The 14,054-nt window shown below is 48.0% G+C and overlaps 1 protein-coding gene across 4 annotated transcripts in view; it reads left to right on the plus strand.

Moving 5' to 3' along the window:
• Positions 1-14,054, plus strand: part of PIKFYVE (phosphoinositide kinase, FYVE-type zinc finger containing) — a 583,956-nt gene that overhangs the window by 74,802 nt on the left and 495,100 nt on the right. For all 4 annotated transcript variants that reach the window (XR_014225388.1, XM_082260055.1, XM_082260056.1 and 1 more), the window contains exons 9-10: positions 8,246-8,403; positions 10,975-11,086. Coding sequence is in view for 3 of the 4 variants with exons in the window: in XM_082260055.1 (XP_082116181.1) it covers positions 8,246-8,403; positions 10,975-11,086 (270 nt within the window). In the remaining variant the exon portion in view is untranslated. The remainder of the gene's footprint in view (positions 1-8,245; positions 8,404-10,974; positions 11,087-14,054) is intronic.

Consider the following 14,054-nt stretch of genomic DNA (forward strand, 5'->3'; position numbering starts at 1 on the left):
TGGATTTGAGCTAAGGGCTCTAGCCTTACATGAAAAGACTGCTAAACCACTGTCCTTGGGGAGACGCATTGCCAACTATGATTCCTAAATCTGGACTTTGTTCAGTGTATGGTACTAAATTTCAAGCATAGCGACCAGAACATCTTTTTCTCTATCGCTCATTGACAGACGTAGTCTTCTTGATTCTCAAGAGCTGGGTTATGTTGTCTCCGCAGGAGTAGGACTAGGCAGAAAGACAAAACGTTCTGGCTCCACCTTAGGGGCAGTCCCTGAGGGTATATCCTCCCTCTCTCTGCTACAGGGAATCAGTTTTTTTCTGTCTAGTCAGGAGTAAGGACCTAAGTTCCTTGCTGGGATCTTTTGGTCCTGGCAAGACTTTTTTCTTTAGAAAAAGACATTTTTTAGGTAGTTTTTCTCCAGTGTTTTTCCTGTGAGATCTTCAAGCAAAAATGCCGGACTGGGCGACACTTGTGGTCACCCCAGCCGGCCTACGAGCGCGCGCAGACCATTGCATTGCGCTTGGTCGGCCGCGACACATTCAAGTAAGTATGCGGCGACGGGCTGGATGTTGAGATCCAGTGGTCACCCCGGTTTCTGCCTACGAGCGCGTGCAGACCAGAGCTCCGCGCTGGGTCGGCCGCGACGGAGTCCCAGTGGAGGGACTGACCTTGCGAGTTAAAAGTCTCGCTTGGACGCCAGGAACCAGAGAGTCGAGGCGTCCGGAGTGGTCCACAACCCCCCACCCCGGTGGAGAGGGTATTGTGAAGAGAGGGTGCCTGTCGGTTTGGTATGGTGAGTAAACGTTCCCTTTTTTCTTTCCTCGTTATGAGGCAGTATGAATTATCTCCTGTATCTCCTGTAGATCCATATATTGCCACTTAGCAGAGATGCAGGTGGATGTGCTGGGAAAACGATTTCGGCGGTCCGCCGCCATTTTGCCGTAGACCAAGTGCATGTATGTCCTCAGGTCACGCCGGCCGCCATGTTTTTGGAGTCTTATGTCTCTTCTATGGGGGCGGCCATGTTTTGTGAGCCCAGCTACCTCGTGGAGAGCTAGGAACGCCGGAAGGCGTACACAGGGGGCGGAGCCACGTCCTTCTACCCGGGAAAAAGCAACAGCTCCTTCCAGTCTGTAAAAGACAGACGCTGACTGCAGTTGGTTGGAAACTTCACTGCATCGGTTGGTGAGCCTTGGGGGTCCCTCTCTCTCTCTGTGGGATCGAGAAGCAGGTACTCTGAGGGGCACTATTGCGCTAGGGGGAGACACACAAAAAAAAAAAAAAGTTTTTTTGTTTTTGCTGGCAAAGGTGTCCTGAATTAACATGGACCCTGCCACTCATGTATCTCCTCCGGATCCCCTCGAGGGGTCTGCAGGATCCTCCAGCACCCCACTGACAATTGAATCATTGTCAGCTATTTTGGAAACTTTTGTGTCCCGGGTGGAAGTGGCTTGTCAGGGACAGGGCGCAAGAAAGCGACCCCCGCCTAACCCCTTATTATCTGAAACCTCGGATTCAGACTCTGAGCCTATTTCTGCAGTTGCAGGTACTTCATCTGGGATTGGTGTCTCGGGTCCTGTCTCTTCAGACAGCGAGGAGGATGTTTCGGCATCAGCCATAGCCCGAGAGGAAGCGTTGGTAAACGCACTCATTGTATCTGTTCAAGAAACCTTAAGATTACAGGGTATTCCATCGGAAATAGCTGAAACTGAAATCCCTTTTGGGACTAAAAAACGCATCAAAGTGGCGAAGGTTTTTCCATTGCCCAAATGTTTTGGCAATCCAATCGAAGAAGAATGGCGTCTGCCAAAACGCACTTTTACTATTTCTAAACGCATTAACAGGCGTTATCCGTTTGAGGAAACCCTCATTAAGAAATGGACAGAACCACCTGTGGTGGATTCACCAATTGCTAGATTGAATAAAGCCACGGTTATTCCTCTAGAAGACGCTCCGTCTTTTAAAGATCCAGTGGATCGCAAGATAGAAGCTATGTCTCGCACCATGTTTTCCTTGATTGGATCAGCTTTCAGACCTATAATAGCTATTGGTCTGGTTTCGCAGGCTGTAACTGAATGGACCAAGTGGTTACGCTGGGACTTAGAAGAGGTCCCTCAGGCGGTATCAGATTTGTTGGAACAAATGATACAGGGGTTACAGTTTGTGTGTGATGCGGCGTTAGACGCCACTCCATTATTGGCGCGAGCATCAGTCTCAGCAGTGGTTCTCAGGCGTACACTGTGGCTAAAAGGTTGGTTAGCCGACCAAGGTTCCAAAAAAGCATTGGCTAATATCCCCTTTTTAGGAGAGCGTCTATTTGGAGCCAACTTAGATGAGATCATTAAGGATCTCACGGGTGGAAAGAGCACCTTTTTACCGCAAAATTTTAAAGGTAAAGGAACTCGTCAAAGACGAGGGCCTTCTTTTTCTGCTCACAAGAGGTTTTTTCGTCCCGCGGGTGAAAAAATTAAGTCCTCCAAAGCTCCTGCAGGAGGCGTCAGGGGTCGTTGGTCGGGCAAGCAAAAGCCCGCCCCCTCCAGACCTGAAGATAAACCGTCCAAAGCCTGAAGGTGCGCCCCCACCCATAACTGGGGTGGGGGGACGTCTTCGCCGGTTCCCGGATCCATGGCTTTCCAGAATCCCGGACAAATGGGTTTGCGAAGTCATAAGGTCAGGGTACAAGATCGAGTTTCGATCTCTCCCACCGGCGCGATTCTTCCCTTCCAATATCCGACTATCCCCGGATCGTTTAGAAGATCTGCGGAGAGCAGTCACAGATTTACTACAACAAGGAGTGGTAGTTCACGTTCCTTGGACAGAACGGTTTCAAGGGTTTTACTCAAACCTATTTACAATACCCAGGAAAGAGGGCAAAGTGCGTCCAATTCTGGACTTAAGGGCACTCAATTCTTTTGTCAACATAAGAAGATTCAGAATGGAGTCCATTCGCACAGTAGCAGCCTTCCTGCATCCAGGGGATGTCCTAGCGTCCATAGACATCAAGGACGCATATCTTCACATTCCCATTTTCGCAGGACATCAGCGATTTCTACGCTTTTCCGTAGAAGAGAACCACTATCAGTTTGTGGCGTTACCTTTCGGTCTCGCCACGGCTCCGCGGGTCTTCACGAAGGTGTTGGCCCCAATGCTGGCACTACTGCGCCAAAGAGGCATATCGATTCTCCTCAGACCTTGCTACAAAACATAGAAATTACTATGATTTCTTTACAGGAATTCGGGTGGCTGGTGAACCAGCAAAAGTCATTTCTGGTTCCCACCCAGAGGCTCGAATATCTGGGTCTAATTCTAGACACAGTCAGGACAAGAGTTTTCCTTCCGGTAGGGAAACTCCGAAAGATTCAATCAGCAGTCCAGTTGTTACTGTCCAACAGCTGGTCTTCCCTTCGGACTTGCATGAGGGTTCTGGGGTTGATGGTGGCTTCCTTCGAAGCAGTCCCATTTGCCCAGTCCCATACCCGAATTCTTCAGCAAGAGATTCTTCTCAGATGGAATCGGAATTCGGAATCCCTGGACAATCAGATCCGATTGAGCAAACAGACCAGAGAGTCTCTGGTCTGATGGCTTCGGTCCCCGATGCTCAGCCAGGGAAAGTCATTTCTGCCAATATATTGGACGATAGTGACCACGGATGCCAGCCTATCCGGATGGGGAGGGATTCTCGGTCAGTTATCTGTCCAGGGACTTTGGTGCCCGGAAGAATCCAGATTGCCGATAGATGTATTGGAACTGAGAGCGATCAGACTTTGTCTGATTCACTGGACCGAGCAGCTCCAGGGCAGCCCGGTTCGGATCCAGTCGGACAATACCACGGCCGTGGCTTATGTCAATCACCAGGGGAGCACCAAGAGTGTCCGAGCGGCCAAAGAAGTGGCTTGCATTCTTCGCTGGGCGGAACGATTTGTTCCAGCGATCTCTGCGGTGTTCATTCCGGGGGTGGAGAATTGGCAGGCAGATTATCTCAGCCGTCAGACTCTGGATCAGGGGGAATGGTCCCTCCATCCAGACGTTTTCCACCAGTTGTGCCTACGGTGGGGCACCCCGGATGTGGATCTGTTGGCATCACGATTCAACAGGAAAGTTCAGAGATTCGTGGCTCGCTCCCGCGATCCTCTAGCAGAGACCGCAGACGCACTGATCGCCCCGTGGGGGCAATACCAGCTAATATATGCCTTCCCTCCTCTCGCGTTACTGCCAAGACTTCTTCGCAGGATAGAGGAGGAAGGAATTCCAGTAATTCTGGTAGCTCCGGACTGGCCTCGTCGAGCTTGGTACGCCGACGTGGTCAGACTGGTGGCGGACCTCCCGTGGAGACTTCCTCTCAGGGAGGACCTACTGTCTCAGGGACCGATCTTCCATCCTGCTTTACGATCGCTGGCTTTAACGGCCTGGCTATTGAGACCCAGGTGCTGAAGGACAAAGGTTTGTCAGCTTCAGTTATTCCTACTCTAGTTGAAGCAAGGAAAGCGACTTCCAGAAAGATTTATCATCGCACATGGAAGTCCTACATTGCATGGTGTGAACCTTTGGGGTTCCGTCCTCGGTCTTATTCGATTAGTCGAATATTAGCCTTTCTGCAACAAGGGGTTGAGCAGAAACTGGCCTTGAGTACTATCAAGGGTCAGGTCTCAGCATTAGCTATCTTCTTTCAGAAGCCTTTGGCTACTCATTCCTTGGTGCGGAATTTCATCCAGGGGGTGCGACATCTGGCTCCGCCAGTGCACGCGCCGTTACCCCCCTGGGATCTTAATTTAGTGTTGTCGGTTCTTCAGAAACCTCCCTTTGAAGATATTAGGGAGATTCCTCTACCTACGTTGTCCCAGAAGGTGGCCTTCTTGGTGGCTATTACTTCTGCACGCAGGGTGTCAGAACTGGCCGCATTATCTTGTCGTTCACCATATCTGGTGGTTCATAGAGATAAGGTGGTTCTTCGTCCGAATCCATCCTTCCTACCAAAAGTGGTTTCAGAATTTCATCTGAATGAAGAAATTGTGTTACCTTCCCTGTGTCCTAAGCCCAGTCATCCTCGGGAGTTTGCTTTACACTCCTTGGATGTGGTCCGGGCGATCAGGGTATACTTGAAAACGACAGACTCGTTTCGCAAGACGGATTCACTTTTTGTGATCCCAGATGGACCCAAAAAGGGGTTGCCTGCATCTGCCGCGACCATTTCCAGATGGATCAGACAGACGGTAGTACAGGCTTATTCTATTAAGGGTCGGGAGCCCCCGTTCCCTGTTAAGGCGCACTCCACTCGGGCGCTTAGTGCGTCATGGGCCTTTCGCCATCAGGCGTCAGTGGTCCAGGTGTGCAAGGCGGCTACCTGGTCGTCGGTGCATACCTTTACAAAACATTATAAAGTTGATGTAATGGCATCGTCTGATGCCTCGTTTGGCCGCAAGGTTTTGCAGGCCGCAATTTGAGGAGACCAGTGGTCTACCTCGAGGGTTTTTTCCGTTGGAAATTTTTCTTTTGAGTCTCATTCTTTGTTTATAATGAGCCTTTAAAACTTCTAGTTTGGCACCGGTTGGGCCTTCTAGATTGGATTTGATTTTGTCAATCCCACCCCTCATTTGTGGCACTGCTTCTGGATGTCCCAGCTCTTGAGAATCAAGAAGACTACGTCTGTCAATGAGCGATAGAGAAAAATGGATTTTTGTAAGATCTTACCGTAAAATCCTTTTCTCTTAAGCTCATTGACAGACGTAGTACCCGCCCCTCTATCATTGAGTTGGGTTGGGTTAAATTCTCTGTTACTGCTTTAGAACAGAACTGATTCCCTGTAGCAGAGAGAGGGAGGATATACCCTCAGGGACTGCCCCTAAGGTGGAGCCAGAACGTTTTGTCTTTCTGCCTAGTCCTACTCCTGCGGAGACAACATAACCCAGCTCTTGAGAATCAAGAAGACTACGTCTGTCAATGAGCTTAAGAGAAAAGGATTTTACGGTAAGATCTTACAAAAATCCATTTATTTTAAATTTGTATTTTTATTGAGAAATTTTGAAAACCAGTACAAAAATAAATCCCAAAGGAACATTTCAAACATTAATTGAAAAACACCGAAACATAAACAAATGAGACTCTGAAGAGCCTGAACCTTGCACATAATTAAAAAAAAAAAGGGTTGAAAGAAAAAAGACAAAGAAGGAAAAAAGTGGAGAGGAGATGGGAGCCAGGAAACATCATAGGCAAAGTCAATAACAGTATGACCTGAGATTTGTTTGGATAAGATAACAGAAGACCAAAAGTTACACAAGGGGGGCCAAGTCATGGGATGCAGGGGGCAGTCAAGGAGATGAGAAAGTGTGATGCCCTGCGGCCTCTGTCAAGGTCGGGCCCAAAGGGGAACCAAAAGTAGAGGTGGCCCAAGCATCCCATGTCTTATTAAAGTGAGGTATGGTATCCCCCACCAAAGCTGTCAAATATTCATTCTGCGTATGTCAGCAATAACCTTCAGTAAGTGAGTTAAATTGGGTGGGGTAGTAGATAACCATTGTAGCGGTATTAACCTCTTAGCTGAAAGTGCAAAGAGGTTGATACAGCGATACCTGTGAGTGACCAAGTGTCAAATACAATGATGTGGTAACTCAAAGTGAAAAAAACCAAACTTAATAAAATAGCAAATGAAATAAGTGCACAACGGTATGTTTCCGATTGAAAAAAACTGAATCCGACTGTGTACAGTGATCAAGTGCAAAGTGCTTATGTGCAAATAAATAAACAAGAGATGAAAGAAACGGGTGATGATTTATCCCAAATTTTTTATATACAGTGCAGATTCTAATAAAAAATTTAGTGATTACTGAAAATAAAGTTGTGTTTAAATTATGGGAATTCTGGTGGTGCTATAAAAAAAAGTGATAAGAATTTCCCAATCAGTGAATAAGAAGGAATTGCATCCATCTGTGTGACCACTAGGTGTCGCAACTGATATACAACCTGTTGTTGTAGATGCAGTGGAACAGATTATGTAAAGTTCCAGGGGTTCCTCCCATCAACCAAGCAGGCACAGGCTGGGGTGTAGGCTGTTTTCGATCAGTGTAGGTCCACCGGGAAGCTTCCGCGTTCCACGGCCCGATGTTCCAAAACCGGAAGTGACGTGTGACGCAATGGACTCCGCCTCTTAGCTGCCAGCAGAATAAACAACTCGAGTTTGTTAAAAAATTTTCCTATGGAGGGGAAGGGAAGGCCCAAGAGGTAATGTAGCGGATCCAACGGCAAAGAGGAATCCAGTACCTGTTGGAGCAGGGACATCACTGAGGACCAAAAGGGTTCAATAAGCACACGTTGCCAGAAAATATGAAAAAGTGTACCTCTGGCTTTGCCACAGCGCCAGCACAAGGGGGGAAAGAACAATTTTGGCAATGAAGAACTTCTGGAGTTCTATACCAGAAGAGCAATATTTTTTTAGGCGGTCTCTCTCTGTGCCACACATCTAGAGATCTTGGATGTAGATGACCAGATTTTATCCCAAACTGGGAGGGGGATAGGACACTGTAGAATGGAGGACCATTTACCCATATAGGAGTGAGCCCCCATGGTCAGTGGAATGGCATCATGGAGGATCTTGTAAATAGAAGAAATAAGGCGAGGTTGGTGTGGGCCATGAGCGCAGAGAAGTTCAAATGCGGTAGGGTTGGATAAAACCAATGAGGGCAGTAGTGAAGAGAAAAAATGTTTAATTTGGAGATACAAATAGAAGGCATGTTTTGGAATGTGGGGTTTGGATTGCAGATCTGCAAAGGTGCGAAACCTGCAGGTGATTGGGTGAACAAAATGGCGAAGTTGAAAAAGACGACCAGAAAATCTTTAGTGATAATTGACAAATGTCATTCCCTTGCTTATAAAGCGAGAGATGACCTCGGACAGAACCCTTTGTACAATGAATATTCGACATTACAGAAGTTTATTCTGGGACTTTGCTGTGTTTTATTTATCTTTTGCAACTCCCCTTTCTTAATCTATTCTTATGTTTTATTATGTGAGCTATCTTGGCTGTAGAATGTGTGTCTTCTCAAGCTCTTTCCCCCAGTCACATAAGTATGGAGATCTGAGTGGAGGAGAAAGCGGAGCTAAGCAGAGTGAAAATGCTAGTTCACATGTCTGACTAGCTTCTCCTATGCAGGCACACAGAGAATGCAATGATTAAAGTTATACTTAAAGTCCAAGCACTAAATAAACCCTTATGAAATCTATTGAGTAATTTTTCCCCCCCCCCCCTCCTTTAGGATTCTGTGCAGCTGAAGGATTTATGGAAAAAGATATGCCACAACAACAGTGGCATGGAGTTTCAGGACCATCGTTATTGGCTGAGAACACACCCAAACTGCATTGTGGGAAAGGAGCTGGTTAACTGGCTAATTAGAAATGGGCACATTACAACACGGTAAGCCACACAACTTCCTATTACTGAGGAAAAAATATTCAAGGATAAAGTTCTTAATCATACTGTGTGTGTGTGTGTGTATATATATATGTATATGTGTGTGTGTGTGTGTGTGTATATATGTGTGTGTGTATATATATATATATATGTATGTATGTGTGTGTGTGTGTGTGTGTATATATATATATATATATATATATATATATATATATATATATATATATATATATATATATATATATATATATATATATCTATATATATATACACACTCACTGGCCTCTTTTATTAGGTACAGCTTACTAGTACCTGGTTGGACCCCTTTTTGCCTTCAGAACTGCCCTAATTCTTAGATGGCATAGATTCAACAAGTTGTTAGAAACATTCCTCCAGGAAATTTGGTCCATATTGACATGATGGCATCACGCAGTTGCTGCAGATTTGTCGGATGCACATCCATGATGCGAATCTCCCGTTCCACCACATCCGAAAGGTACTCTTTTGGATTAAGATCTGCTGACTGTGGAGGCCTTTGAAGTACAGTGAACTCCTTGTCCTGTTCAAGATGATTTGAGTTTTGTGACCTGTGCATTATCCTGCTGGAAGTAGTAATCAGAAGATAGGTACACTGTAGTTCTAAAGGGATGGACATGGTCAGCAATCATACTCGGGTAGGCCGTGATGTTTAAACGGTGCTCAATTGGCGGTACTAAGGGGCCCAAAGTGTGCCAACAAAATACCCCCCACGCCATTTCACCACCAGCAGCCTGAACTATTAATACAAGGCAGGGTGGATCCATGCTTTCATGTTTACACCAAATCTGGGGCCCCCAGATCCCAGTACCCCATGTGATTGAGTTTGGGGTACACCTCTTAAGTAAATAAAAACAGAGATGGTTTTTGACAAATCCTTTATTAAAGCGGAGTTTTGGGCAAAAAAATTTTTTTTTTTACCTAAAAATACTCCCGGAACAGTCAGGGCTAGTGCATTTAAGCAACTATAGCCTCTGAACTGTCCCCTGTTTCACTTACCTTTTAGAAGAAATACTTACCTTGAAAATGTCTTGTCCAGCGCTGCCATCTCAGGTGTGGGCAGCTAAAGCCAGAGCGTCCTCTTTGGTGACGTCGGAGTCCCAGAATGCCTGCACAGCAGCTGTTCAGCAGGAAATTACGCACCTGCACCGGAAGTGACAAGCAGGGCCGTTGCAGGCGCAATGACTCCTGGGATCGATGACGCTCATCTCCCAGGAGTCAATGCAAGGAGGAAGTGACTCCGCGGCCACAGAGGGAGGAAAAGGAAGGAAGGTAAGTATATTTTCATTAAAAACAAGGTAAGTGAAACAAAAAAAAAAATTTTAATTATCCAATTCTTTTTCAGGTTTGTGTAAGCTAGTGGACGGTGACATTTTTTTAAGGGTGGAACTTCGCTATGGCCTATGGCGCTATGACCGGGGTTACTCTTCAAAAATGTTGTCAAAAACCATCTCTTGTTTTTATTTACACTACACTGTGTGTTTTTTCCCAAGGTTGTACCACATATTCCTTCACATGGGGGGGGGGGGGATGGGCTGGGATCTGGGGGCCCCCTTCCAGATTCCGATAAGCCCCCTGCTCCAAAGACTGGTATGGTCTGATGGGAGGGGGAGTGCTTGCCTGTTCTCCCACCCGCTTTTCTGACCTGCCGGGCTGTATGCTTGGGTAAGGGTCTGGCATGGAGATTGGGGCTGACCCCACATCATGTTTTTTTTTTTTTTTTTTTTCTCCATAATTTTTATATTTTTCCCAATTTTGGCATGGGTTTCCCCCCCTCAGGATCCTCAGAGCACAAGTGGTTATGATGATTCCGACTTCCATTCAAATCAGTGGGCTGAAATCATGCCCTAGTCGGACCAAAGTAGTGCAGGAAGCATTTTCGAAGTTGGACCATTCAAGACGGCTCTCATAGGGAACCACTGATTAGGACATGTCATGCAACTTGTGCTCTTGAAGTCAGAGGACCTGTTGGACCAGTGTGAACTGGTCCTTAGACACATTGACCTCCCTCAGGAGGGTGGGGACCTGAACTCTCAGGGGAGCAGTTTGAGATGCTGCTGTGCATCAAGGTCAGGTTGGGATAAAGGAAGGTCCAAGCCTGAGAGGAAAACCATGTTGGATGGGAGCAGCCAGAAGACTGAAGGAGGGACAAGCACAGCTAGGGAGCTGTAAGGAAAGATGCTAAAGTTCAGCGTCTGCACATACCACTAGGATGTGTTTGATGGTCAGGAAGGTCCTGCAGTAAAGCTGCCACAAGAGAGCCAGGAGACTAATTGTTATGTCTTTGCAGTGATGATGAGAAACCTCTGCGTGGGAAGAGCTATCTGTGTGAACTTTGGCTTGCTTTTAAATAAGAGGGCTGCCATGCCCCTAAAATACAGTTGTGGACTGGCACAACTCATTGTAAATGCACCTATCGCATGCATGTGTTTTTATATTGATTATATATATATTTGTAATTGTTTCTTTTTTTTTTTTTTAAATCTTAATGACCAAAATAGATTGTGATACCAACTTTCTACCATATTTGTTTTTCAGGGCACAAGCTATAGCAATTGGACAAGCTCTTGTGGATGGTCGATGGTTAGACTGTGTCACCCACCATGATCAACTTTTTCGTGATGAATATGCCTTATACAGACCTCTTCAGGTATGCCAAGTTGCATTTGGCTGCTCCAATATTGGCATTTCATGTGTTGAATGAAGTTCGGGATTTAAAAATATTTCTCTTTCGTTCAGTGACACACAGCTCCTGGTATTCATAACCTTTGGGTTATACTGCTACTAGTCAGAAAATAATTCTGGCTACATCCATGGGCAGTCCCAAGGGGTATACTCCCTCTCTCTGCTATTGTCAGGAGTAAGGACCTAGTTCCTTGCTGGGATCTCTGGTCCTGGCAATTTTTTTTTTTTTCTTTTTAGATAGAAATTTTTCCTGTGAGATCTACAATCAACTGTCAGACTGGGCGACGGGCTGGATAATATAGATCCAGTGGTCACCCCAGTCTGGCCAGGGAGCGCATGCAGACCTCTGCTCCGCTCTAGGTCGGCTGCAACATAGCCTCACTGGACAGAGGCTGGCCTGCGAGTTAAACTCCTTGCGGGGTCACATACAACTGGGTCTCGGCCCGAGCCACAGTGTTCATCCTGGCTGACCGCCCCCCCCCCTTTCGATGGAGGGGGGTTCTGTCTGGAGTGAAGCCCGCCTGGTTCATGGTATGGGGAGTAGCTGTCCACTCTCTCCCCCCCTGGAGAGTTTTGGGGAGGACGTGGGCCCTCCCTTGGGACGGTTGTGCTCACAGGTTCCCCTCCTTCCCACATGCTCCCCCTCCCCCACCACATATGCTGGGGCTGTTTGGGGGGTCTGGCCATAGTTCCTGGGGTGGGGGCAGGGTGCTTACTAGCAATGAGGGTCAGGGGGGTGCACTGTCAGCAACCTGATGATCGACTGCGCGGAGGGTGGGTTATTTCTGGTGGGGGCTCCTACCAGGGCCCCTTATCCTGCCTGGATCTGTCCTTGAGGCCTGGTCTCCCTCCTGAGTCCCTGAATGCCTCATGGTGCTGCCATTTTGTTGTAGCCTGTGTATTCCTATACATGGCGGCCATGTTTGTATAGTCCAGCGGCCATTTCGCTGTGGTTTGCCATTGAAAATAGCAGGGGCAATGACAGTGGAGTGTGGTGGGAGCCCTGCCTCATCCCCTGGTGCTGAGATCCCCGCATGTGTAGTGCATTTTATCTGGTGGCCTCAGCCATTTGTTTCTGCAGGTGGTGAGTCTTGTAGGGTCCTCTCCCTCTCTGCTGAGGATCGCTTGGTGCTTTGTGCCTGGCGACCGAGTGGTGCTGCCAGCGCAGTAGGGGTTGTCCCTTTAGTGGTGTTTTACACCTTTTGTGGGATCCCCCCTGGTGACTTATTGAAGTCTTTGGAGCCACATTTCCACCTGATCCCCTCTCTAAGGCTGCTGGTCCCTCTGGGTCCCAACCATCCATCCATGCACTGACGGCCGTCCTGGAGTCCCTTGTGTCCGGGATGGAGGTGGCCTTCAGGCGACGGGCTAGCAAAAAGCGCCCCCCGCCTTCCCCTGCCTCATCTGTCTCCTCAGATTTTGAATCTGATTCGACAGACGTGGGTCACGTGCCTATAATCCTCTGATAGTGAGGATGAGTCCTCCATGTCTGCGACTGCACAGTTAAAGGCGCTGGTGGATGCACTAATTGTATCTGTGCGTGAGACCCTAAAGATGAAGGATGCAGCTGAAGCTGTGACGGAGACGCAGGTACCCTTTGGCACTCACAAGCCATCCAGAGCAACGTAGGTGTTTCTCTGTCGCTCATTGTCAGACGTAGTCCTCGGTGATTCAACACCCTCGGGTTATGCTGCCCTCCACAGGAGTAGGACTAGACAGGAAAGAAAATACTCTGGCCACACCCTAGGGGCAGTCCCCGAGGGTATATCCTCTCTCTCTCTCTGCTACAGCAAATCAGTTTTTTTTCTGTCTAGTCAGGAGTAAGGACCTAGATACCTTGCTGGGATCTTCGGTCCTGGCAGGATTTTTTTCTTAGAAAGATTTTTTGTTAGACAGCTTTTTTCTCCAGTGTTCCTGTGACATCTTCAAGCAAGAAAGCTGAACTGGGCGACGGGCTGGATGTTGAGATCCAGTGGTCACCCCAGTTCAGCCTGGGAGCGCGTGCAGGCCATAGCTCCGCGCTGGGTCGGCCGCGACCTAGTTCCACTGGACGGGGACTGACCGTGCGAGTTAAAAGTCTCGCTGAAACGCCAAAGACCATGAGTCACGGCGTTCGTATTGGTCGACAGCCCTCCCACCCCGGTGGAGAGGGGTACTGTCAGGAGTTGGCGCCCGCCTGGTTCCGGTATGGTGAGTAGTATGTTCCCCCTTTTCCCCTGACGGGTCTTGTGGTGAACGCGGGCCCCTCTCTGTATGGTAAGGATGGGTTCCCCTCTATCCTATAACATGGCACAGATTCTCCTATTGAGTGTGATTTTTGTGTACAAAAAGCCAGGAGGCTTGGTTTGGGAGCTGACAATCTAATTGCAAGTATGTTTAAATGATTGTAATCAGTGGCAGTACTAGAATCTTACTGTGATAGATATGGTATCCTACCTGTCAGAAGCCACAGGACATGTATACTGCTTTCCAGGTCATTCCTCCAGCAAAAGCATGCCTCCCGACGGCCACGCGGTCCGCCAGGGTCCGGTACCGCCGGCCACGCGGATCACCATGTAGAGAGAGGTTTATTGATGCCGAGATACTCTGCAGTCACGCCGCTATCCTGTAAAAGGCCGCCGCCATAGTTTGGTAGATCGCACGAGGCCGCCATTTTGGCGTAGCCTCGTGTCTCCAGCATGGGGGCGGCCATGTTTGAGGTGACTCAAACACCTCGTGGAGCTAGGGGAGGAGCCGGAAGGCGTACAGAGGGGCGGAGCCGCCTCCTTTCTTCCCGGGCAGCCAGCCAAGAGACTTCCTGTCTGTTCTAGACAGTGCTGAGACAAGTTGCAGTAAACTCTGAGCATCAAGTGGTGAGCCTAGGGGTCTATCTCTCTCTCTCTCGCTCGATAGGGGTCCCTAAGCAGGTAACATTGAGGGGCTTTGTGGCGCTG

The sequence above is a fragment of the Pelophylax lessonae genome (assembly GCF_965119305.1).
Source record: "Pelophylax lessonae genome assembly, chromosome: 6".
Lineage (NCBI taxonomy): Eukaryota > Metazoa > Chordata > Amphibia > Anura > Ranidae > Pelophylax > Pelophylax lessonae.